The 27208-nt window shown below is 38.9% G+C and overlaps 4 protein-coding genes and 1 long non-coding RNA gene across 5 annotated transcripts; 2 read left to right on the top strand and 3 right to left on the bottom strand.

Annotated features, from left to right (window-relative positions):
• Positions 1-1329: 1329 nt before the first annotated feature.
• LOC106650229 (tigger transposable element-derived protein 4-like) lies at positions 1330-2926 on the top strand. Its single transcript, XM_023461607.1, has 2 exons — positions 1330-1852; positions 1917-2926. Exons 1-2 carry the CDS (start codon positions 1330-1332, stop codon positions 2924-2926), a joined length of 1533 nt encoding a protein of 510 aa, XP_023317375.1.
• A 763-nt stretch (positions 2927-3689) lies between these two features.
• Positions 3690-4583, bottom strand: LOC106650438. The gene is made up of 3 exons (XR_001339322.2): positions 4492-4583; positions 4201-4416; positions 3690-4104 (listed from the first exon to the last, which is right to left on the bottom strand). It is a non-coding gene; the product is annotated as an uncharacterized LOC106650438 (long non-coding RNA).
• Positions 4584-15054: 10471 nt separating this feature from the next.
• On the top strand, positions 15055-17484 carry LOC106650416 (SET and MYND domain-containing protein DDB_G0273589-like). Its single transcript, XM_014368398.2, has 5 exons — positions 15055-16144; positions 16228-16544; positions 16605-16784; positions 16884-17018; positions 17133-17484. Exons 1-5 carry the CDS (start codon positions 15190-15192, stop codon positions 17391-17393), a joined length of 1848 nt encoding a protein of 615 aa, XP_014223884.1. The 5' UTR covers positions 15055-15189; the 3' UTR covers positions 17394-17484.
• Positions 17485-19705: 2221 nt separating this feature from the next.
• LOC106650436 (zinc finger protein OZF-like) lies at positions 19706-21508 on the bottom strand. Its single transcript, XM_014368424.2, has 3 exons — positions 21217-21508; positions 21051-21147; positions 19706-20980 (listed from the first exon to the last, which is right to left on the bottom strand). Exons 1-3 carry the CDS (start codon positions 21240-21242, stop codon positions 19748-19750), a joined length of 1356 nt encoding a protein of 451 aa, XP_014223910.1. The 5' UTR covers positions 21243-21508; the 3' UTR covers positions 19706-19747.
• A 1378-nt stretch (positions 21509-22886) lies between these two features.
• Positions 22887-25101, bottom strand: LOC106650404. Its single transcript, XM_014368379.2, has 2 exons — positions 23671-25101; positions 22887-23596 (listed from the first exon to the last, which is right to left on the bottom strand). The coding sequence occupies exons 1-2, from the start codon at positions 24941-24943 to the stop codon at positions 23037-23039; spliced, it is 1833 nt and encodes a 610-aa protein (XP_014223865.1). The 5' UTR covers positions 24944-25101; the 3' UTR covers positions 22887-23036.
• Between the last annotated feature and the right edge of the window lie 2107 nt (positions 25102-27208).

Genomic DNA, 27208 nt, shown 5'->3' with positions numbered 1-27208 from the left:
TGGATAATCCACGTAGAAATCCACGCAATTTTTTTCAACTGGAGCCTATATGTTGTACGTTCCCCGTAAAAGTTAGGCCACAAAATGGCAGATAAGTGAGCTAAGGCAAATATATCTTGGCTTCTGTATCCATGAGGAAATTAAAAAAACCATAGAATATTTTGCCCCAAAGGAGTAAAAAACTGGAAAGTCATAGAGTACGTAGAATTCGTCAGCCAAGGCGAAACCAGGTTTTTCATACCTGCAATCTGCATACATAGACAAAGAAAATTGAAAAAAAATTGTCGATAAAGCAGAAATTTTATGACGCTTTGATGGGTCTATTATTATGCGTTATTGATTGATTGGGGGTCCGGAACTGTGAATCTGGCAGTGAATTGTGTGCAGTGGAATTACACTACTTTTTTATATACCGCTGGATAGAGAACAAAAATCTCATTAAGAACAGATAAATTAAAAATTTGCTCGACTTTCTCTTTATTAGTTGTTTGAAAAACCGTCGAAAGCTACTTGGAACTTTAACATTAAATATCTAAGTTCTCATTGCTGTTAGCGCTTTAAAATATTCTTATAAAAACCTCATTAAATGTTCGACCGTGAGATACATGTGAGCATTTTGTAAAACAAATACATCGGTTAAAATAAATAACAGGTAATATTCATGTAATCGCAACGGTGGTTCGACACTTTAAATCGCTTATGCTGCGCGCGCATGTTGTAATATGACCAGTCACCGGTGGGCAGTGGCACTAGCAACAAGCAGACAATGTTTACAAAGTTAGTAAGCGGGTGTTTATTTTTAATTTTAAGGATTCAATTCAGGGCCACTATGTGGAAATTCATGACATTCATTTTCCAGTTTTGCAGCCTGCAGCAGTTCTCTTGGTTGTGCGCCATCTTGACCCCTAATTTGTGCTCCTCCATTCAAGCATCATCATATGTAAAATACAGTGGAGACCGTTTATAGCGAGGCCGGTTATAGCGAGAAACCGACTATAACGAGCAGATTTTGGTTGTTCAGTTGATTTCTGTGTAATAAATATAGGAAATTGTACCGATATAACGAGTACGATATAGCGAGTAGTCCGGGTATAACGAGGTATAATTTTGAAAATTTTTGAAAAAATTGACGTTTATAACGAGAAATTGGGTGTCAACATTCTGCTATTTTTGTATTATTAAATTTTATTTATATTAAACAAAGCAATTAACACAGGAATAACAACATATATATGTAAACAAAGCTTGTAACTGAGCACGTTCAATGATCAGTCGTACAGTTGCCTTTGCGAAGAGTATTATTAATTTAAAATAAAAATTATTTTGAAAATGGAAATTGCAATTTTGAAGAAACGAAAAACCTTATCAATAAATGATAAATTCTTGATAATCCAAGATCTGCAAAATCAAAAATCGCATACACAAGTTTGTAATGCTTATCAACTATCATCCTCAACTGTATCGACGATTTGGAAAAATCGCGAAAGTATCATCAAATCCTTTGAGGAATGTAGAGGATCTATCAAAAAAAGGCGCACTTGTAAAAACCCGGACATCGATAAGGCTCTCTACAAATGGTTTCTCCAGAAAAGAAACCAGAATGTGCCCATCAATGGACCAATTTTACAAGTGCAAGCTGATAAATTTGCAGCGATTATCGGTGATACCGACTTTAGTTGTAACCATAGTTGGATTTCAAGATTTATCAAGAGGCATGATATTTCTTTTGGTAAAATATGCGGAGAAGCAAATAGTGTCGATTTTTCCAAAATAGATACGTGGAAAACAGAGCGGTGGGATAAAATTAAAGATCAATACGCGGAGGATGATATTTTTAACGTCGATGAAGCAGGTTTGTTACGTAGTAATTGTACAATTATTTTTAAATTGTAAATTAATTTAAATATTAAATTCAGGAGTTTTTTACAACCTCATGCCGGATAAAACTTTCCGCACAAAAGGAGAAACTTGTGCTGGTGGAAAGTTATCGAAATTGAGGGTAACAGTTCTGATCGGAGCAAATATGACAGGAAAAGAAAAAAGAAAATTGTTCGTCATTGGAAAGTCAAAAAATCCTCTGTGCTTTAGAGGTGTCAAGCAATTGCCAGTAAAGTATAACGCAAATACTAAATCATGTATGACTGCCGAGCTTTTCGCCTCAGTATTAGCCGAATGGGATACCGAATTGAGAAAAAAAAATAATAGAAAAATATTACTTGTTGTTGACAATTGTGCGGCACATAACAAGATACCGAGTTTTCCAAATATAAGTTTAATTTATTTTCCTCCGAACGTAACGTCGGTGTTACAACCAATGGACCAAGGCGTTATAAAATGTTTTAAGGGCATCTACAGAAGAAAACTAGTATTAGAGTACATCGACAACTTAAATCGAGGAATTACAAACTGTAATGTTTCTCTGCTACAAGCAATTCGTTTCATGGCTGAAGCGTGGAATGAAGTAACAGAGAAGACAATTCGAAATTGCTTCATAAAATCTGGTTTATGTAGGGGAAACTTAGTAGAAAAAGACGATGACAATGAAATGAGATTATCTGATTGGCTGAGCTGTAATCAAATACATCACAGTATACCTACAGAATTCATCGACAACTACGATGAGGATGACATGGAACTTCCAGTAGAGGCTTCTTATTCTGATGCGGAAATTTTGAATGATGTGCTCGCACAAGAGAATATAAATGACGAAGCAGAAATTGAAAATGAAGAACATACTGAAGAAATCGAGTTCGCATCAAGTTCTGAAGCTTTATCAGCATTAAAAGTACTATCGAGGTTTCATGAGACTAATGAACTTAACAACGATAATTTTTTTACGTATTGGTCTAAAATGAAAACAATTGTCACTAATTTCCATTTGAAAAAAAAAGCTCCAAAGCAAATACAACCCACAATTTTATGTTAGATGAAGGAAAAAATTGGAAAAATATTGTATGATATTATTTTATCATTATTATTCATGTAAAGGAAATGAATAATGCATATAATAGTGATCCGATCAATAAATAATCGTTTTTTCTGCGTAAATGCCAAAAAAATCGTTTCATTAACCTATGTCGGATATAGCGAGGTCCGGATATAACGAGAGCTTTTCAGTACCCTTATGAAAATTTTCTATAGGATCCCGCAAAATTCCTACAGGTGTCCTATAGGATTCCAGTAGGAATTTTGCGGGATCCTACAGAAAATTTTTATAAGGGTGGTTTTTTGAATCTCGTTATAAACGGTCTCCACTGTACAAAGTTAACAATAGTCTAGTATTTATATTTAATAAAAATTGTCTCTTAATGTTCAAAATTATGCGTATGGGGCAAGCCGTAACTTCAACATAGTCATAAGGACTGAGTTGAGGACTGATTTGAGTTTTTGAACAAGATTCTGAATATTTCTGAATCCATTATATCAAACCTTAGTAAATCTTTTTCCAGAGTAGCTTCTTGAAAATCTGGATTTCTAAGTGGCTTGAGCTCTAATTTAGCATTTGTTAAATGGAATAAATTATTTGCAGCATATTCAAATATGAAATTTGCATATCCTCTTGAATTAGAGCCGTTATGACCCAATAAAATAGTATTATTTTCTTGATCCTGTTCTTGGAAAGGTTTATCTTTTTCAGCTACATCAAAATCGTTTAATTCTTTTCTTTGTTGAGTCAACATTTGCTCAATTTCAACTACAATAAATCATTATAAATTAATTTTTTATTTCTCAATAAATATTTTTTTACTTTGATCAACCAAGCTGCAGTTATAACGCAGTCTACATCTCTGGTTTCCTTCAAACTATTATAAAAATCCTGTCTTGAAGCTTCTAGCTTTTTGTCATAACAAGGCATGAGAGTAATACGATACAATTGCTCAGGAGACAATCCTTTTAAATCAGCAAAGTGATATTTTACCAGTGATCTCATAATCTGTTGAGATGATTTCGTAACACCAATGTATGGAAGTATAAAATTTTCATGAGTTTTTTCAGCATGGCAAACCAATCCTGAGATTAAGAGTAACTAGCTGCTAACTTGGGGCATTTTTTAGTATTGATTCACGATGTTGCTGTGTTAGCATCTGCTGTCAACAGTAGCTGCTGTAATGTTGAATAATTTTTAGTATAAATAATAAATTAAATTAAATGTAATCAATAGTTTAACACACAATTAGTCTGTAATGACAATAAACTTACTCCAATGAATACCTGAATAGATGTGTTTTGTAGAGTGTAGCTGTTGTGGAGTAAATGTGATTTGTAGCTTAACGAGCTGATGCAGCGTACCTTGGAACAAGAACGCAGCATATTGGTTCCTTCCAGTTCATAATTTCAGGACAATAGTAACAGAGTTTACCCATGTTCAAACGGCCCTTTTAGAGAGTTGGTACTGGATGAGGTGCCTATACACACCTGGAAGTAATATTTTTAATAAATATAAACAATTTATAAAGAAATTTATTGTAATTAACCTTCATGTCAACTTACTTGTTTGCAAAGAAACATGGTTATTTTGCAGCCTTTAAGACAGCGATTGACGGTTCTCATAAAAATTTTTGAAAGTCTTTACTAACTTTGTAAACATTGTCTGGTCGTTGCCAGTGCCACTGCCCACCGGTGACCGGCCATATTACAACATGCGCGCGCAGCATAAGCGATTTAAAGTGTCGAACCACCGTTGCGATTACATGAATATTACCTGTTATTTATTTTAACCGATGTATTTGTTTTACAAAATTCTCACGTGTATCTCACGGTTAAACATTTAATGAGGTTTTTATAAGAATTTTTTTAAAGCGCTAACAGCAATGAGAACTTAGATGTTTAATGTTAAAGTTCCAAGTAGCTTTCGACAGTTTTTCAAACAACTAATAAAGAGAAAGTCGAGCAAATTTTTACTTTATCTATTCTTAATGAGATTTTTGTTCTCTATCCAGCGGTATATATAAAAGTAGTGTGCTTTCAATTCCACCGCAAGCTTCACAAAGCTTGCGTTGCCCTCTGCATACCTGCCATTTTGGCCGTTCGTTTTTTAGTGCTAGTTTACCGAGCGCGCACTAACAACGTCAACGCACAGTCAAGCACACTGGCCTTGAGCCTGGAAAAAAATGATTTTTGATCGTTTTTAATGGTTCTTTGTCGATTTATGATTTTTTTTAACTCTATGTGCCTATTGATTTACTGCGTGAGCATTTGAACTTATTTTTCCTATAAGAATCATAGAAAATTTTCACAAATCATCGTTTTGTGTTCTGAGGTCGAGAATAAATTTTTTTTTATTCTTTATGTTGTTTCGACTTTTTGAATAATTTTCATTTTCACTTGACTGTTTAGCTAAAGCACCAGAAGGTTTTTGATTTTATCAAGAAAAAAACTAAGAGAAAAAGATTGGAAAAAAAATTGTCGATAGAGCAGAAATTTTATGCCGTTTTGATGGACGGTTTATTATTGTGCTTCATTGATCGATTGAGCGAATAGCCGCTACCCTCTTTAAAGCTGCCATCTCTAGACTTGTTAAGTTAGCAAAACTTTTTCTAAATGTTAATATTTTCGATCGGAGGTGGGCTTAAAAAATTTCTCTTCACTTGCAGATTATGTCTCCACTCTTATTTTTACTTTTGGAGGTAGCGTTAATTAGTTATAAACAATTAAAAATCAGAGATTTTTTCGCTGCGTTGGATTCACTAAGAGTATTAAAAATTTCTCCATACTTGCGAATTATGAACGAAAAAGAAAATGTATAATAAATTCATTAATAATAAGACGCAAGTATATAAAATATCCATAAAAGTACAGGTTTTGACAGGTCTTGGGCCTTGATGCGAGCGCAGCTTTGAGACCGTTGTCAGTAGTAGTTGTATACGATTATAGACTGTTGCCAATTTATTGGCAGAAAGCGTTCTCGTAAAAAGTTATATGAAGAAAAGGGTTTGGTTATTAAAAGAAAAATTCATATTTCATTGTTCGATTTTGAATTCCGGTTCATATTTGTATACGAAACTCCAAAAATAATTACAGATTTCTTTAATTTCGTGTAAGATTCCCTTGTTTCTATGTTAGCCAACATGCATAGAAGGCAAATATACATACAGAGACATTTGTAATCTCTCCCATCTTTGCCAGTACACAGACGAGCCGACGATCTGAGCCTTTGAGATACTTTCATCTTAGCCAGTACCCAGACAGGAGAATGATCTAATCATTTGACATACTCCCATCTTAGCCAGTGCACTAACAGGACGATGATCTGAACCTTTGACACAGTATCGTTATATAATATTTGCGATCATTTGCGAATTCCATATGTGCATTGTACATTGTACATGTAAATGTGAAACATAGTTTGAGTAAGTAAGAGGGAGAGTAATGAGATAGAATAAGCTATATAAAAAGAAAGTAGGTAATTTCAATGTTTTTACTCCGTGGAATCAATATAATATTGAATAGTTTAATTTAATTTTTTTTACACGATTATAAAATTGGAAAATTTTTTAATTTTAGTTGGAAGGAAATTTTAGATGGCGTGTACTCACTTTTACGCATTAGATGAACGCATGCATTTATTGAAAATGAAAATTTAACTTTGCATGCGAATGATAAGTTTCTTAGCCTAATGACATATAATCATACATCGTAACATGTAGGTTGTTTATCTATGTCATTGGTTCAAACCGGGTGTTATAGAGTACGGATCGTCTGCTGGAAATGATGATATTGGACTTACATAGCTGGAAAGGACATTGTATTCTATCGTACAAATCACGATGCAAATTCAGAAAAATTATTTTTGATAGATATCGGAAGAAATATCACGAGTGCGAGGGACAAAAAATGCAACTTTTAATAACACGCAGCATCCATGGTTTTATCTTGATTTATTCGCACTCGCACACAGTCACAGAAATACAATGGTTTAATTAAAATTGCGACGTGATTGCACGCATGGTGCAATTATCATTGAAAAGCGCACCTCGGACAAAAAATAAGTATTCTTCGATTCGACGTTAAGGTCAAGCCGCGCTATGTAACGAATTCCAGTTGAATAACTTACAGGCTTTTTATATGAACAGAGACGCACTGTTTGTATTGTCAGGCACGCGGAGGCAACACAGCTGGACTCGACCTTCTATGCTCCAAGCGGAGGCTCGACGCATGTAATTATTTCGGATCATCGACTACCTGTTATACGCATCGAAGAAATGAATTTTCACTTCCGACACCGACTCTTGAGGATATAAATCATTGTCAATGATATAATATCAATCTAAAAATAGAAACACAATATTATAACTTATCGTGAAACGGCGATCGCTTTATAAATATTTATCATCACATGTCTTTTTTGTTTTTCACACATTTATTATCTATCGTAGTCGAATAACACATTGACTTCATCGAGACGCATTAAAACTCGTCACGTATAGATGCGAATGACGTAGACGTAATCTTTGTTAATTACCGATTTACTCGTAGCACCAAAGCAAAATAAAAAAAAAATATTCGCAACTAATTGCTGGAGGGGGATCGAGAGATGTAATGTGACAATTTTTATGTTACATGCACATTGTACATTGTTTGTAAAGCATTATTGCGTCGACACGAATTAATTCTTGTACAAGTAGAAATTTGTTTATTAAAAGTGACGCGTTGCAAGTGAGCAGCAGAGTCACGTTATGAGTGATGGCGAACGTCGGATCGCTCACGTGCCATACATATCGTCGGCCGTCTGCATTTCGTCGTGATAATTAATTTCTTAAAATTTTCTATATTAATTCTACGAAATTATTACCATAATAGTTGCTACTATTATAAACTCGTTGGATTGGTACAGTTTCGCACGAGTTAATGACGACTTATCTGATTGATTAATCAGATGCTAAACCACTTTGATTTTTTTTAAATTATTTAAAAAGAAATACCTGTTCGCTTAATTGCTTAATTAAATATCTCAGATGTCGTTTACGAAAACCAGTATAAAATAATCTGGTATCTAGTTAATTTCATTCATTTTCATAAATTCTTTATGTAAATTAACACATTGGGTCATCGACGAAAATTACATTAAACCGACTCGCGATGCAGTTGTTTGCTCAGTGCACTTCTATCTGCGGATAGCAGGGTGAGCATACCATCGATAAATAAATTTTCTTGGCACACCGATAGATAAGAATTTATGTGTGGAAACAAAGATTAAGCGCTATTAGTGCGAGAATAAAAAAGGGGTTGGGCCGTGTACGACGCGTACAAGTGGCGAGGCTTGATTCACCGTTATTGACTTCGTTTTGCGCTTGTATAATATATCTCTTTGTCACTCGAGCGCGGAATATTACCCAGCATAAAACGACACCGCGATCGGTAAATGTTTTTTTTTACTTTTATTTTCGTCCCTTTCTCATACGTGTGTAAATTCATTCAAGATATATCAAAGGCTTAGCGGTATTTTGTCAATCGAAATACTCAAGCTAAAAATAGATCGCCCCCTTCGCTAGCACAGGCGAATAATAAAGACAATAATGCGATATTATTGTATTGAGTGCGGAGTCGGTGGTGATTCAGGTCATTTCACCGCTTGACAAAACTATATACACGCCGAGTGGCCACGAAGAATTGCTAAATTATGCCTATTTCATGAATCTGTCCCCCTCTTTTTTTGCTCTAATATGCCACACTGAAAATAGCCGAGCCGCTTTCGAGTTAAAGATTTTACATATCGAATGCAGAAACACAGCACATGTGCAGAATATGATTTTTTTTTATTATTTTTTCCTCCAAATATTAAGGGCTAAATTATTGCCGGCATCATCCGTTACATACGTCAATAAGTGATGTTTCCCGCACCGCATATATTACACAGATGATCTACTCTATATACAGCGAATTATCTACAAGTATTTCAGACCTCGTCATAAGTATGCAATATAGAATAGGCAGGCGACGCTGAGAGAAGAGGGAGGAAAATAGAATGAACGTTAGACCAGCAGCAGCAGCAGCGTGTGCCAAATCCCAAATATTTTATGCATGGGCTTTTGATAATCCAAGGGGAGAAAGAGAGAGAGTATAAGAGCAAGCCACGAAACGAGCTATATTCATTATGTTTCTTGCGCGAGTTGTATATTATAACCACACACCGCATAAAATTGCCACCTAATTATTTCAGTGACTCGTTGCGATCGTGAAATTATAATAATACGATGCATACGGGTTGTTCTATATGGAGTACAAACAATTTTTAACATTTAGCGACTTTTACATACAATCTCCACTTTGATACAAGACGTGTGCCGAACATTATTTTCCGTTGTTTTTTTATGAAAAAGTAGCACGTAAACTAGGTTTGTTACGGTACTCCATCATGTGATTAATGACTTGTTAAATTGCTTGATACCGAAACAAATGAAATTACAGTTTTCGTACATCGGTATCTTTCTACACAACAGACCCTTCATCATACTTCAACCCTGATTTAGGGTCAATTATGAAGTAGCCGCATGGCTCGTCGTTATTGAAAATGGCGTAAAATATAGGGTCAAGATTTTTTTTCTAATAGAAAAATTATATCTTTTTTTTCAATGTACAGCTCCTCCTTCATTGAACTTTTATGTTGGCTATAAATTACATACGCTCGTTATCCGAAACAACGAGTCAACTTTATAAGAAGAACAGTGTGCCGTCGAACACCTTTGTCAGCGCGTTCAACTCAAATACTTTTATTTATATCGCAAACAAAAGAAGCTAAAGTTTAAAACTGGCAATTAGATCGATACCGCAAGAAATAACGCCAAGGCTCGATAGTTCCGCGCGTATGTAGAGCTTAACGAACTTCATCATCATCATCATCATCATTATCAGAGGGCTTGCATGAAAATCCATCAACGCCAAAAGTCCACCTGCGGCGCAGCCATTGTGCTCCACTTTCAGCGGTATAACGCAGACCTGCACACATACGTATATATACGAGCTCTACAAAGTTTTACAAACGACTCGCAGGGCTCAACTCTCGTAAGTGAAAACTAACGAAAAAAAAAATCTCCCCACAGGTCGTAAGTCATAGAGACGTATATTTCATAGCATATAGAAAAGAGGAAAGAAAAAGTATCGTATATAAATAAGAAAAACAATATTTTTGTCATCGCGAACTCAGGTGGCCAAAAACAAGAGACAAAACAAAAACAAAACAACAACAACAACGAGAATATGAGTCGCAGGAGATCGAGGAGTCGTGCGCGGCAAGCATCGCCACTGCCATAAATATCCGCGTTAATAGCCATCGAGCATGCGAACGCCTACATTCATACATATATATATATCGCGTATAATACGCGCGGGAATTTACTTCGCTTGGATAAACGCAAAAGGGAGCAACAGTAGGCATTATACCCGATGATGGCTGGCAAACGTAGCAGGTGTATCTCACCTGAATTCGAATCTATACGAGTGTGTGTAATATACGTGTGTATGAGTTAGCGAAGGGTGCACGTCGTGTCGTGCAACACACGAAGGTTATCATCGCACGAGCACGTGTATCGGTGTACGTGTGTCTGTGCATCAGGTCGCGTAGTAGCATTAGTCGCTGCTGCTGCTGCTCTGTTGCATCGCAAGTTTTTGCCTAGGCTCGGCTCTCTCGCATTCATACCGATCGATGATCCGGTGTTCTTGACCCGACTCCAGCCTACGTGTACGATAAATATTACACATGCATGCGAGCACCCACAACCATCGTACCATGGGTGGTTGTGCAGCAGTAGCAGCTCCAGCCCCCGACACACATACGGACAAACACATCACGTGTTTGTTATATGTATGCCACGATATATGTAGGGTAATATAGAAAAGGCGCGCGACGTATATACGAGAGAATATCGATCGATCTCGCGGGAGCATATAAGGCCGCCAACAAGTGCTCGCTCGCGAGTACACAACTATTTTGCTCGTGCGATCGAGAAAAATCGTTTTCGCTTGCCAAGCCCTCCTTCCAAACCCTCGCGCGGATGCACGAGGATAACTGTTATACATGTACCTCTCGCCCTCTTTCCTCTTATATGAGAAAGTGTATCATACCGCTTGCATCGCGAGCCAAAGTTCGTATTATATACGTTGGAGCTTGCAATATGCCATAAAGAAGCTTCTGTGTTTAAGGTTCAGGTGTATTTACCTCGAAAGGACGAACAATCCGATCAATTTTTTCTTCTTTTCTTGCTCGTTTGCTTCCGAGGGCTAGTATTGTCTTATTACGAGAATGAACGGCATTTTTCTTACTCCTAGTTCGAGCTTTTCTGCAGCATTATTATATTCAATTATTTAACGTGGCAAATGAATCTTTTCCACCAGGGGGTGGAGCGTGCAGCAGTATAGTTTCCATACGGTATAATAATGCACGCGAGCGAGCGCGCGATGAAAAAGTTTCGCATAGACAGCTTTTTACTCTCGCTACATCCTTCTTCTTTTTCTCTCTCTTGAGAATCCCGGCGAGCCAAACTATTTTTGCCCTTATGTATTATTATACATATCTTGCAAAAGAAAGGGGATAAACGGAGATCTTGAGGGAAAAAAAACTTCCTCTCTCTCTCTCTCTCTCTCTCTCTCTCTCTCTCTCTCTCTTCTTTTCTTCCCCCGTCTTTAGTTAGATTATAAAAAACGACGACGTTGAAATAAAAACGAGCCTCCCGTTATTATTACTTTATTTCTCTTTTTTTATGTATGTATTGTATACTACCCCATGCACTGATGGAAATTGAAAGTTTCGCGATGGAGTTTCGTCGCAGCATCGAACGCGACACAGTCTCTCATTCTGTATAGTATATATACGACTCTTGACTTACAGCGCGCTGCAAGTCGTAAAAAAAAGAAAAAAGAAAGAGAGCAAGAAAAAAATGAGAGAGGTACCGGCTTTTCACCGAGTCAGCCAGCTGTAATGGGATTAAAGTTTACGATATGTAAATTTTCTTAATTTTTTACGAGCTTATTACGTGCTCTGTGCGAGTATAACGAAACGAGCCATTTTTCTTTTCTTCGCCAATAGTCGGGCTACATTGTTCAACGCGAAATTTTCTGCAGCGCTATTTACGTAACAATAATCATAATACTGAGTCGATCTCGCGCAAATCGAAAACGAAAAATTTTGCAATCTGATTAATGCAAATACGATGGAGAATTGATGGCACGTTTGTTTGTGCATTTATGTCGGCGCGCATTACGCGTCATCCATTAACGCGCCTGATTAGTGCTTTGCCGCTGCCCGCACTATTGCATTGTTGACTTATCTTGCTAACAGCACGAGAGCAACAGCAGAAGCTCGTAAAAGTCATTATAACAATTGTAATAGCTGCTGCTTATGCTACTATACTATACTCCGACTGTTCTCCCTCTTGTTTCCGCATGTCTGCGTTCGTTCACGTAGTTGAGCTTATATAGCCGCATGTGTGTGTATGGCGATATGGCTTGAAGTTGCGTGTCGACACGCAGATATTAGCAACCATATTTTCGCATCGATCCTTTATGGAATTTAGATTTCTTCTTCACATTCCTTCACGTGTGTGTCCGATTCTTTCAGAAATTCATATAAATGAAGACTAAAATCGCGATTGAAATTTTAGTTGCTTGATATGGGTAATGGACGTTAATTATTGTTCATTGAGGGCTCAGAAACATGTCGAAATGCGTAAATAATGGAAACTTTAACTTTTTTACTAGTTGTTTTTGTACTTCAAATGGACTTCAGTAGTAGTGCTCATCTCGTGTTTGACATTGCCAAAAAATTTGATACTGTTTTCTTGCTATTTTATTTTACAACGGGTGGGTTTTTGAATTCTTTACAGCACTTGCCTTCAGCTCGTGCTATAATCTCTCGTTTTGCTAAGAAACCATACTTGTACTCGTTCAAAATACTCCTTTCTCACGAAAGCCGAAAATTAGCTTCAAAATTGTGTTTGCTGGCTTAGAGTGAGAAGAAAACAATTCATGAGAAAAAGTAAACACAAAGAAAAATACGTATTTGACCTAGCAGGACACTTTAATTGTTTCAAAAATTTAGATCAGTTATAGACCACTTTGGATACGATAATATTATTTCAAGTTTCCACCACCAGATTGCGAAAGCCTGTATCTGTAAATCCGCAAGTAGCAAAGTCCAAGTAATTGTATAATACATTCAATGTATAATACATTTAATTATGAATGGTTCTCGAGGGCTTTTCTAACGTAATACCAAGTCAGATCCCACACTTTTACTGTTTACTATACGAATTTGTGCCAAATGTGTAACCGTAGCTTTCTGTTCATGAGCTAATTGAAGCGCCATCGCTATAAAGCACGAAGAAAAATAAAATATAGAAATTGACGCTGAGCTTCAAACAGTATTAAAACTCAAATAACAGTGTCATGTCAAATCTCTGAAACTGCTAGCAATTTTTTAGTCGGAGCTTACATCGACATAAAACCCATGATTACAGCTTGAGTGTGTAGAACCATATTTTGTCATTGATTCAATAGATAATACAGCCAGACAGATTTATAATATATTGAAGTAGAACGGGTAAGGGCAGCCGCACGCTCGCTTGCTCGCTCACAAAATGCCATCCGCGAGTTTATGCATACATGATAGTTTATCGTTGCACATCGCGTATCCAATGATTATAATGTATTGACAGTAATACAATTTCTATATTCGCGCGCGTGTCGGGAAATCCTTCGATTTCGAGGTCTCGCAGGGTCGCGAGCGGTCGATGGAAAAATCTAGACGTGATATATATTTCTCTCCGCCTCCGTCTCTTCCACCTATGCTCGAGTAACCCAATTCAAAGAGGGAGAAAGAGAGAGAGAGACTGATAGCGACGTGACGATTGATTACCGACTGCATGAGCGGCAAATGTAGGCTTTGCATAGTTGTAGGCAAATAAGCAAGTTGCTGCATTAGATTCAGCCGATTCGTTGACGCTTGACTAATATCTACTCACATAAGGGTGATTCTATTTTAGAAAATATCTGAGAAACGTTTTATCAAGCAGATTCGTGTTTCGCTAAAAGCTCAAGAGTAAAATTTGATTTTCTAAAAATTCAAAAAATTTACTGAATCGTATGTTTTTCCACGGTTCCGTGTTAATTTTTATTCAAAAAGTATTTTTTAATTATATGGGAAAAGACTTGACAAATAAATAATAAAAATAATCCTAGAATTTGTTCGTTTACGCCTCGGTTAAATACTAAAATACATTTTTTCAAAAATCTAAATTTTCGAATTTATATAGCCAAACCGATAAACTACTTATTTACTAAAAACAGGCACTGATTTTTGAGCGTTGAAGAAAAACTTCAATACTTAGTAGACTGATCGTGTTCCAATCGCTTTTTCATCTTTTTAAACGTACAGTTCACTTACGAACCTCACCTACGCTTTAGCAGTACCACCAGAAGCTACAAAGTCGATCAAACTTCATGAATTTTCTGGGCAAAAGGTGAAAAATTGGTCATATTGTCAGAGTCACTCAATATAGCTACAAAACAAACATGTAATTTAATCAATATTGTAGATTTTCATATCCTTCCATTACTAATATTGAAATAAAAAATTATGTTTTCATTCGGGAAATTTTGGCGTCGACTGTTAGTTTTACAATAAATAATATAACAATTGAAATCATCCAAAGAAAATAAAAATTAGGACCTGCGGTTGAAAATTATGAAATCCATTTAAGCTGGAAAAAGCTTGCTCTTGAAAGCGAATTTTAAGCCGAATATTAAATAACCAAAGAAAGCAAAGATACAATTCAAGACATCGGTAATCTTTGCTTAGAAAAAAAAGCAATAATTTTCCACTTCGACGTTGTTACTCGCACGCGTTGAAAGATGAGATGTCAACTCGGATTTACTCTCTTCTTATCCTGGAATGTAAAATAAGTAAGCACTCATGTATTTACAATAACATCATTTAAAAATACGATGAAGCTATCAGGAGCAGAACCACTTGAGATGTGCCGAATACACAATAGAAAATCGTATCGTTTGTTCTAATTGATTCTCACGATTGAGCATTTGTTTACGAAATCAAGCAGACGATGGAAGACACTCGATTTTTCAACTCAGTTGTTGTCGTCGCGCGGGCAAGCACAGTACGAGTACACCGTCAATCGAAAATTGTCAATAAGCATTTTTACGAGTCGATTCTTGCGTTCGCCGTAGTGAAGGAAAAAAATGAAAAAGTCCAAGACAGGTTCTTCGGCAAGGTTTCCATTTTGGAACGATCAGATTCATCGATTCGAGTCGGATTACGCGAAACTGCCGAAGGTGGTTCGCGATGAAATGAACTCGGCGATGGAGCTGATGGAACGGATAACGGAGAAGAGCACCGAGGTTACGATGATCTGCCGGGGCTTCGTCAAGATGAAGAATCCCCTGTACCAGGAGGTGGTTCACGACTCCATGTTCCACGGCATCTGCTTCGCATGGGCGGGCCGCTGTCTGGCATACGCCCAGCCCCGCTCGCTCGAGTACGTCCAGGGCCTGCAGGCGCGCGCCAATCTGCACTATCACGTCGGCAACTGGGACGAGTGTCTGCTGGACGCTCGCGAGGCCTTGGACCAGATGAAGCGCTACAAGCTCACCGACCTGCTGGGCACGGCCAAGAGGCTGGGCGAGCTGCTGGCCAAGGCCGAGGCCAAAGCCATCGAACACCGCCCGGGGCCACACCCGAGCATGAATAATTACGAGCCCCTGGACCTCGAGAACCAGAAGCCTCCGAATGATGGATGTCTGTTCGACGGGGTCGAGCCGGCCTACAACGAGGAGTGGGGTCGTCACCTGGTGGCCAAGCGCGACATCAAAGTAGGCGAGATGATTCTCGTCGAGGACATGGACTGCTGCGTCCTGACCGAAGAAAAGATCCACACGAATTGCTCGCACTGCGCGGCCCAAGCCTGGTGCGGAGTGGCCTGCGAAAAGTGCGTGTACGCCCTCTACTGCTCTGTGGAGTGCAAAGACGCGGCCTGGAGCGAGTATCACGAGATCGAGTGTCAGATCTTCGAGGAGGTGAATCGGCGAAAGAATCGGATGGAGTGTCAGGCCGCCCTGAGGCTGCTTATAAAGTTCATCAAGATGGAGGGATTGGAACAAGTCATCAGAAACACCAACATTTATGACATTTATGCAGGTTTGCGTTCTATTCGTCAGCTTCAAACTTACGAGTTGATTTTCACATTTTTTTTTCTCGATACTCGTATGCACTCAATACAGAACTGTTTCGCAAGTGTTCTTTGGACAACTTGAACATCTTAATTTCCTCCACATACCGTTGGTATTACAGTTTGCTGGATCGAGCCGGCAACGACAAGGACACAGAAATGATCCGCGAGGCGCGTATCATCGACGAGTACGCGGACGCCGAAGAATCCTCTGATAACGATGTCGAGGCTGACGACGCCGTACTCAGCGTCGTGTTGGGGCATTTAAAGCCCGACGATGTCGACGAAGACAACTGCGACTACTGGATGCGGACGGTCAGGAAGATTTTCAAAAGGCTTCAGAGGATTTTCCGAGTCAATTCTCATTGGGTACGAGTGCGCGAGCGAGGTGCATTCTCTGCGTACAATTCAATTATTTTCCATTTACAGTTCGGGTTGTTGCCCCGAAGAAATTCGCCCATCCCTTATACCGCAGAGGTCAAATGTTTCGCTTTCTCTTTTTATTCCTCCTTGATCAATCACGATTGCTTCAATAATTCTGCCCTGGCCATTGGAAAAGGCGGAAAATTGATGGCTTATGCGGTGGCTCCGATAAAGAAAAACGAGCAGGTACTCTACCATGACCATGATTTCTTTCTTATTTCTCGGACCTGCAGTTGAGTACACGCGCATCGATCGATCGTGGCATTTTTTGTTCGTAATTTTTAGGTAACAATTAGCTACTCGCACATGGTACACTTCAAGCTGGATGCGATTACGAGGAGGCTCAACTTAGTTCAGGAGAGAAAGTTTATCTGCAACTGCCGGGGTTGCGTCGACGAGTGGGTGCCAAGGCCACCAAGGGTGAGTTTCAATTCGACGTGGTTTTAGAAGGCGTGGTTCTGCGCCGCTAATTTTTTTTTTTTTTACAATGATTCGACTCGTGATTTTGATTTTTATGCATTTAACCCGTGACAGACTCCTACCAAAACATTGAAGACCAACATTTTTCATACCGCCTTGATGCACCACACGTCAAGCAACAACAATTGGTACTTGACCATGCAGCAAATAATCAGTAATAAAGTCATTGTCGAATTCATCTACAAACAGATATATGAATCCTCGCCAGCGGCGGCCTTCCGCGATACAGGTCATTATCGGCGGTTTATAAATCTGGCTTACCATATGATGTATGGAGTCGAATGGAAAGTACCAGAGCAGTGTCATTTCGATTGAGCTTGAACTGTACAAAACTTCTTACAAAAAAAATATAATTTTGGTAACAATATTTACAAGAAATTTTAAATTTATGACACGTTTTTAATTTGTATACAACGTCTGTACTTTTTTAATCATTACAAATATCATTTTGTAAACTTTTAAGAACTGTATTTTTATTGTACTTGTTTGTGGGATCCAAACTTTTTCATATTTATCATTGTGATCCGTTTTCAATTCTTGCAACATAGATCGACAGTAGCGCAGACTCTGCAGAAAAATCAACTAGCTCGACTGGATGCTGAGTTGAAAAAGTATAAAGATTAAATGGACAAGCCAAAAATCTTGTAAACTCCGATGCTCTTCGCGTGCTCAAACAGAGAAAAATTTATGAAAAGTCACACCAGTTACAGTTGTTGCTATGAAAGATGATGTAAAAGAGATGAAAAAAAATTTTACACAACATAGACATCTTCTACGAGAGTACAATATTCAGATCGTGCACTATTTTTTGACCAATCGCACTTCGCGCACGATGCAACCCGCGTACGTTCGCAATACGTCGCGCACGTGGTCGTAATATTTTGTCGCGCGCCTGAAAAAGTTTCCTATTGGCACGCGTCGAATTTCATATTGCAAGAGTTAGGCGATTTATCGCGATAGTTTTTAATCTTTTTTCTTGTCCTCTCGCTCATGCGAACGAGGATGCAGAAGCGATCGTTCGGTAAATGCGCGCGCGAGGGCGATATCGATCGAAATTGGCGTGTATAAATCAGTCGAAACGTTATCATTACCCGAATAGTTTTCCGAGGCTGCTGCACGGCAGCAGCGCAACTCGCGCGCAAACGTGTATATAGAAAACCGCTTATACGCGAGAGATAGAGAAAGGCAATACGATCCGTTTTTGAACTCGAAACGAAGAAAATATTTCATATCGTTCCTGCGTTATAGCGATCGTAAATCGAGGACGATTCCGGATGAACAAAAAGTATTTATTTACTGCCGCTTTATATCCCGACACATATGTATTTGTATTATCATATACCTTAAAATCTTATGACAAAATCCGCAATAACTTGGTACTTAAACGACGAAGCTCGCGTGTACGTCGTTAAATCTATGAATGCGTTCGTGGGCCTTTGTTACTACACATATAAACGCGGCGACATATCGTATCGGCCGGGAGGCGCGAATATTATCGCTTTATGGAGCGAGACCTGAAGGCTCGCGGATTGTCGATATACGTACGTGGTTATGTAGCATAAACACAATCGACACGCTGCCCGATTATATAGACGACGTGTCATCAAAAATACATTATACGTCCGATCGGTGAATTCGTTCGGATAATTTATACGTAATACGTACGCGTATACTTCCGTCGAAATCCGTTCGTCCGCTGGGCTATTAATCTCGACGAATCAATATTTAAGCTCGATATTCTTTCTGGCAATCTCTGCTGTCGGATGTGAGCGATCCTTCTTTTTCCATCGCGTACTCCCACGACACTTGTACCAGAGGTCATAAATATACATTCGACCTTTGATCTAGATTAATATAACGTATGTAGACTGGAGCACGTTTGATACTCGAGGCTGTCCTAAAATTAATTTTTCTTTTCTTTTTTTTTCATTTTCTTCGGCAAGATCGTTTAATTGTATCGGAAATGAGGACGCACGTCAACAAAAATTTTAATCTTGCGCTAAACGGACCGCTCTAGCTTATTGAAAATTAGTGAAAATGATGTGTATTTCAATTTTATCGTTTCTTCTTATGATGTAAAATGATAGGAATTCAAAATTGTTTTTCTCGAGCAGAATGAACTTTTGAAAATGTTGGTAAAAATAAAAGGTTCAGGATTGCGGAAACAGAAGATTTTCTCAATTATTTCGCATCGAAAGATTTGTGGGTAGGATCAGATAACTGCGCTCGGTGTGTAAGTGAGAAGAATGAAAAATTTCACTTCAACGGTGACGGAAAATAGAAGAATGTGAATCGAACGTGTATTGAATCAGCCAAAGACAACTGCAGACATGAAAATCAAGAATACTTCCCATTCAAGATACTTTCTATATTTTTGTACGCGTTGTTGTGGATAATTATGATAATAAAGGAAAGGTTTTTACTTTCATACTCTAAAGGACGAACTGAATACAAAATATTGTTAATATTTCAGTTTATGTATAAAATATAAGTGAAAGGTTTTCAAAATTACATATCTTATGTGATTTTAGAAGTCTTTATTGCGTACAAATTTCTCCAGACGAGTCTCACGCTCCTAGAATCTGCTAAAATCATGTACTGTATTTTTATGAACTTTGAGAGTATCCTTGCGACTATATGATTTGTGACAAATCTCACACTCGAACCGTTTACTCCGACCATGTAATGTATTTATGTACTTTTTGAGGCTTGTATCCAAATGACTTGTGACAAATATTGCATTCGGAGGGTTTACTACGATCATCTACTCCATTTATGTGTTTTTTGAGGTCGCCTTTGTATCCAAATGATTTGTAACAAATCCCACATTCAAAAGGTTTGCTCCGATTATGTACTGTATTTACGTGAGATCCAAGATGGTGTTTTAGTCCAAACAACTTTTGACAAATCTCACATTCGAAGGGTTTGCTACCATCGTGTACTACACTTATGTGATTCTTGAGGGTACTGTTGTATCCAAATGATTTGTGACATATATCACATTCGTAAGGTTTGAGAAGATTATGTACCGCATTTATGTGTAAGCTGAGGTTACCTTTCCGTCCAAATGATTTGTGACAAATATCGCACTCGAATGCTTTGCTACGATCATGTACTAACATAAGGTGACTTTTGAGTAGAATCTGGTATCCAAATGATTTGTGGCAAATGTCACACTCGAAGGGTTTGATTCGACGATGTACTGCGTTCACATGACGTTCAAGGTTTGGTTTGCGACCAAATGATTTGTGACATATATCACATTCGAAGGGTTTGATACGATTGTGTACTAAACGTATGTGTACATTGAGATCAGTTTTTAATCTAAATGATTTATGACAGATTTTACATTCTAAAAGATTGCTGCAAATATGCACTACTTTTAAGTGTTTTTTGAGGCTACCCTCGTAGCTATATGACTTATGACATATAACACATTCTAAGCGTTGGCTAATATCATGTTCTTCTTGCATGTGAGATTTAAGGTGAATTTTTCGGGCGTATGATTTTAGGCAAATTTTACATTCGAAGGGTTTTATTTGATTATGTACTGCTAAATCAATCAATGAATTTTCAATCATATTACTGTTCTGGTGTCCGTTTTCTAATTTCTTAACTGGTAGATAGTTGTGATACTCAGATTTGCAAATAGTGGCCGATAGAGACTTCAACTTAGGCTTAACCTCACTGCATTCAAAATCTATGAATATTTGTTTATGCTTGTCGTCTGCCTCGTTTTCGTTTTCTATTTTTATAATTGGTGCATAACTTTGATACTCAGATTTGCATGTGTTTATCGCTACAGACTTCAGTTCAAGTTTAACATCTTTGCTCTCGAAATCTGCGGCTACACTTTCATCTACCATTTCCTGGAATGGCAATACCTTATTCATATGATTTGCCTAAAATTAAAACTGTGAAATAGTTTTTGATAGTGCAAAAACAAAGCATGATTAAAAGTCTTAAACTCACTGGTGATTGATAAAAATTAAAGTTTTTCGCTTCGCAAGAGTTTTTTGAATCAAAAATATTAGCATCTGTCCAAGAATCGTCCAATTCTTCCTTTACCCTAAAGAACGATAATGTTTGATCAAGCGATTTCTTTAAACATCATCATGGCATGCAAAAAATGTTATACCTAACGTTGTTCTGTCTACTTTCCATTATTCGCTTGATTATATGTATGCTCACTGTGAATTTTCACTGAGAAAATATTTGAGGTTATATTGCCTCGAGTAGCCAACACTGTATACAATTGTAGCCACTGCAGATAGACTTATGCTCTGTTACTGATGTATATTGATTGAAAATACTTTCCTACCGTGGAATTCAGCTCTTCGCTATCGACTGAACGTACTATATACTCTTAAGTATAAGCAATCGTATACACTTCTGTGAAATTAGATTTATTTGTCAGGCGGAGGCTAGTATTGTGATCGTCGCTCGCGCGCCTCAAAAATATAAACGTAGCGAAAACGGGGCTCTGCCTGTGCTAGACTATGTAATAGTATCATTACTGCCGCATACACATACACATGAGCTAATTAGCTATGTTCAAATTTTTTCCGCATATCAGATTGTCACACAAGTTTTACATAGTATATTTACTTACTTTAATACACAGAGGTGTTCGTATGTCATTAAAACTAAACCTAAATTGACCGAAACTAAACATGAAGTGCTTCGCGCAAATTTACAATTGCGGTACTTAACTTCAAGTTCGAGTATAATTTGCATTTTTCATGAAAAAATCTATTAGGTCTACAATGTTAATTTCCGAATATCACTAGACACTTTTTTTATTGTTTTTTAATCAACCAATTATTTACGAAGGTACGACATTTTAAAATGAGCTTGACATCAAGCTCCTTGTTTAAATATCACTGTCATGGATATGAGGTTCAGGCGAACGATATGTTCGAAGCTTATTTCGCAATTGTCGAAAGAAAATTTCTTTGCATGCAAGTATATCGTAGATGAATATATCATTTGACCTCTCTCTCTTTCTTGGAAAAAAGAAGGCCTAGTATATATAAGCATCTTCATATTTATATTGCCTTCTTTATGTGTGCCAGTGGATACACTCGTCCTGTAACGAAAAAAAGGGAAATATGTTTAGCAATGAGGAGTCTTTATCCCTGAAAAGCATCGAAATATTAAATTCTCGAGGGCTCCGACAAATAAATCAATACGTCACGAGACTATTCATAGGTTTTTTAAACTTTGCGAGAAAAAAACTTCATTCATTGTGGCTATATTTCTGTATTTATTAAAAAAAGCCGAGAAGTAAATTTTTGTATGATGAGCTTTTTTTCCGTTTGCAGCTATATCCTTACAATATAATGTACAGACAAACTCATTCAGTCTCATTAAGGCATATCGAATTTTATGCGCCTCAAAGTCAATTAGCGCAGACGTGCGCGCAAATAATTAGACTTGGCCGTAAAATTTCTAATGGTGATAATTTTCAACAGTCACGTATTCCCATGAGTTGCGCAAACACGATGGTAGTGCCGCTTTTGATATACGTAATGCAATGTACATTTCTGGACGAAATAGATCGATACGTATTATGCTGTTCAATGCGATTTGAGGCGCGCAAGGAATAAGCCGATTGATTAAAATTATACGTCTGTACGGGTGGTGCTTGCACAGAAACAGCAAACAGTATACACAGCTGAAGTTTTTCCTTGATTTCGTTCAAGGATTCGTAGACTCATGACGAATATTCGAATGTAATTTTATTTCTGAAAATTAACGTCGACGTGGCAACTTCGTACGTGTCAATTATATTAATGTATCGTAGAGTCATTTAAAAAATATATATTTTCAAAACGCTCTACAGAAATTATCACAATTATCACAGCACAGAATGCCGTAAACCCGAATAAAACTTTATACAAACTGTAAAAGTAGTTATGGAACTTTATAATTTTCGATCTCTGTCGCCTTAACTATTTATGCAGGATTCTTCATACTCATTTTTCGAGTTTTTTCTTTAAACTGTCCCTTGACCAGCGCCTTGGTGATACATCCTTTCAAATAAATTCCAATGTAAGGAAAATTCGTCTTAAAGTTATCGTAATCTTCGAGCACGGACTCATAGTTGGAAATTTTCAACTTCTCGTAAGCTGCCTCGGAACTGTGCCGACAAACGTCGAGAAGCGTCGCTGTTTCGCTGATCTGCGTCACCTCGGCTCTCCTCAGCTCTTCGTCGATGCTCCTCTGCTCGATCACGTACGAGCGAAACTCGTCATCGGTCGTCGCGTCGATGTAACTCAAATTATACTTGTTTATCAATTCGCGCCCGGTGTGCTCGAGAACGCTGATCATTTTGGCGCTTACGGGTAGCCTGAGTTCATTAAAAACGTTGAGATAATTGTCGATCTCTATGATGGCGATCATTGCGTGTCGCACTTTCTCGCTTCTCCGGGTATACTCCTCGTCGAGCTCCTCGTTGTCTTCTATTATATTGGGAATATAATCGAAATATTTGCGGATCCTCTCGGGATCTTCGACTGCGGATGAAAAGTTACGATGGAGCGTGAATATTTTTGTCGCGCTACGATTCGCTGCGTGCATCGTTTCTTACCGTAGGCCAGCACGTATCTTGCTTCGTAGTATTTCTGGCTGGGCAGGAATCCCATCAAAAAGTGGAGCCACGTCATCGTGCTCGATATTCGAATCGTGAAGCCTCTGCTCTCGAGCAGCTTCAGGATCGCGATCGCGTTCTGGGTCATCTCGAGATTGCGCAGGAAGCCGTTGGACGGCTCCATGTAGCCGCCGGAGAAGTTGACACCCCCGAGGTTGGCACCGTGCCCCAGCAGCAGCTCGACCGCGTCCAGATTGCAGTAGACCACGGCGATTAGCAGGGGTGTCTGGCCGTCGTGGTTTCGCGCGTTGATAACGGCGCCACGCTCGAGCAGCAGCTTGAGCACCCTGAGGCACGGCTCGTTCCTGCGGCGCGGATCGTGGCTCGGGCCGTGGTACTCCTCGAGGTGCCAGACGCGCAGCACCACGTGCAGTATCGTCTCGCCGTTTTCATCGCATCGATTGACTTCGGCCCCGTTGTCCAGCAGAAGTCGCGCGATATCTAGCTGCTTGTCGACCTCGGTGATGCCCGAGTTAAACAGCACCATCAGGGGCGTTCGACCGTTGGCGTCCGTACTATTGACGTTGGCGCCGTACTGGACGAGCAGCCGAATCGCTGCCACGTCGTCACCGGGTTCAGGCGTCGTGCCGTAGTAGTATCGGTGCTCGGAGATGCGGCGGCAAAGATGACTCAGCGGCGTCCTTCGTTTTTCGTTGACGTACTCGTCCGATTTGAAGCCCGTTTGCAGCAAAACTTCCAGAGTCTCACGGCCGTCGTACTTGATCAAATAGCTGAAATTCTTCTTGAATTCCTCGAAGGCAATCTCACTCGTCTCCCACTTCAATAGATTGGCCACCGCAGCGGCGCATTTTTCCTTCACGGCCACGTGCAGATGACTGATCGTGCAGCCCTCTTCGTCCAAGGCCGAGTAATTCACGTGGCCGTAGATTTTCGACAGAGCATCGATCGGTGGTTGGACTTTGGCTTTCAACGAGTCGTGCAGCGCAGTTCTTATGTTATATGTAACGAGAAGGCGAATTGTGATGTCGATGTTCGCGATGCACTCGATGATCTTGGTCGATCCTATGTTCACCAATTTTTTGAGCAGTTCGTTCATTCTTTCAGGCGTGACGCGTTCCAGGCGGTCACGTAAAAACAGACTCATTTCTTGCTCCCGGTCTTCGCGCAAGTTTCCACTTCCGTCACTGCATTCGGAGAACTTCTGCAGTATCGAATTCAAGAGGTTTTCCATTTGTACATCTCTTTGAGCCATGATAACGTCAATCCACGCACTTCAAGCCCAATAATTGCGTTGACTGCGAGATACGATTTTGATCGGCATGTCTCATTGAGAAAAATAAAAATATTTGCGTGTGTGCTTCGTTCCCCAGCCGCTTCGTCAAGAGGCGCGCGCTTTTGTACAATTTCTCTCTGATCACTCAACGGGATACGGAAAATTTAAATACCAATTCCTTCGACTTCGAATAACAACAAAATTTAACCATCAGCATAAATTTAACCATGATAGCAAGAAAGTATACTGTTGTTGATTCAGCTAACATAATTAATAGGAACAATTTGTTTTTAAATATGTTTTCGTAAAGATATTATGTAATAAGTTCTGATTTAGCTTAATTACTACATATGATAAATCTAAAATGTTTTTCGAACTGGCTTTTAAAGATAAAAAAAACTTCAGAGTTCAACAGTGATATCCTTGCAAATGCCGCGTGCTGGCAAGAATGAACTTTTCAAATTTATATTTCTTTCTTACCCTCCCACACACGCGCGTGTTTTCTTTAATTACTCCAAATGCACTTGGGTCGGAGCGACTTTTTCATATCGAACAAAAGTCTGGCTAGTATACATCCTCTCACTGTGTACGAGTGACCAATGAAATCCTTGGGCAAGATTATATTGACCCCCGAGCCTTAATTGACGTTATATACTTTGAGTTACTTTTTCGCCGCCCTTTTCCAACTTGGCCTTTTTCATTCGGTTGAAAAACTTTGCCTTTTTTCTCTGCGTCTGACCGACGAAATGACTCGCTTGCATCCTGCGCGCGAGTTCCTTCCAATTACATACCAGCTGCACGCTGAAAAAAGAATGATTTTTCAAGCGAGAGCTTTCAACGAAGAAAGTTAAGTTTCTGATACGCACAAACAAATCGTGGAAATAGCTCGAACAGTCCTAAATAAGCGTATGCGAGTGTCGAGATGGAAGAACCACTTTAAATTTATTCGCTTTTGCAGGATACATATTAATAACGCTAGACAGAGTAATTTAATTCGATATAAATAAAAATAATTAGCTCGCTCACTATACGCATAATTTAATATCCCGCCTATCTAAAGATGCTTAAATGCACGTATATAATAAGCGCTGACGTACACACACACCTACGCACCCACACATGCGAGTAATTAATGAAATTATCGTTACATCTCGTTATCGCGAGGCGCCCTTTTAGAGGTAGCGTGATGATCAATTACAGCTCCAGTATAGAATAACGTGTATGCTTGCGCTCGCAGTATCATGTGCTTCGTATGTGTGCAAGTAATACCTCGTCGCTCACACACATATGATGCAGCCCACAGACATATCATAACGCTTTGTCAGTATCCTCGTTCAATGGGGGGATTGGCGCGCGCGATGGAACTTCGCGTGCGGCTGGCCTTATTTCGAATCCATATTATCTACCTCGGAGCGGTGCGATATTATTTCGATCGTTGGGCGAGCGGGTATAAAAAAGCTCGCAGGGTGTGTGTGTGGAAGATTGTAAAAGCAGCAGGCGCGCGTGGAGGGATTGATTTTGGGCTGCGCTATCCTACATTCATGCACCATACGAAACGAGTTCGGTGTAGTGGAAATTCCTATTTTGTTTTCTTCCAGTTCTCGACGATCCAACTTTATGGAATTAAATCGAACCGTATGTGCAGCGGCACGATCGTATTGTAACTCGGTGTAATGCACAAAAATCCAACCCATCTCGCGTTCGCTATATAAATCGATTTACCCGTGAACTGCCTTCATAAACCCAGGCACATAACAAACGATCGTTACATCGAGTGAAATTCTCGATAAATTGACGATAAAACGTGGATAAACAGATCGTGAACGATACAAAACATAAAAAATCGAAAGCTTGAAAAATAATGTTGCTGTGGAGAACGAAAAAAAATGAAGCCAAACTGTCGAGTGAAATATCGATGCATCGTTCGTCTCGCGCACTCTGCTCTCGTTATATTTGTAATGCGAAAGAGATCGTGAGGCGCATGTTAATATACGCCAGAGCGAAGCTCGATCCACGCGGCCAACGTTTTATACCTCGAAGTTGCGGTGTTACAGTAGTCGTAGTGGTAGTAGTAGTAAACTTATAAGCGATTCTGCGCAGCTCGACGTGGTGGAGGTGGATAGCAATCCTTAAAATTGAAAACGATCGGCGAAGTATAATCAACGGTGGAGCGCGTGCTGTATAAGAAAAATCATGCCGATGCAATGCATTCTGCTCTCTCACTCTGTATACTCCACGCGAGCA

This window comes from Trichogramma pretiosum, unplaced genomic scaffold, assembly GCF_000599845.2.
Source record: "Trichogramma pretiosum strain Unisexual culture from Peru unplaced genomic scaffold, Tpre_2.0 scaffold4, whole genome shotgun sequence".
NCBI classification, from domain to species: domain Eukaryota; kingdom Metazoa; phylum Arthropoda; class Insecta; order Hymenoptera; family Trichogrammatidae; genus Trichogramma; species Trichogramma pretiosum.
This window is presented reverse-complemented; position numbering and strand designations above follow the sequence as displayed.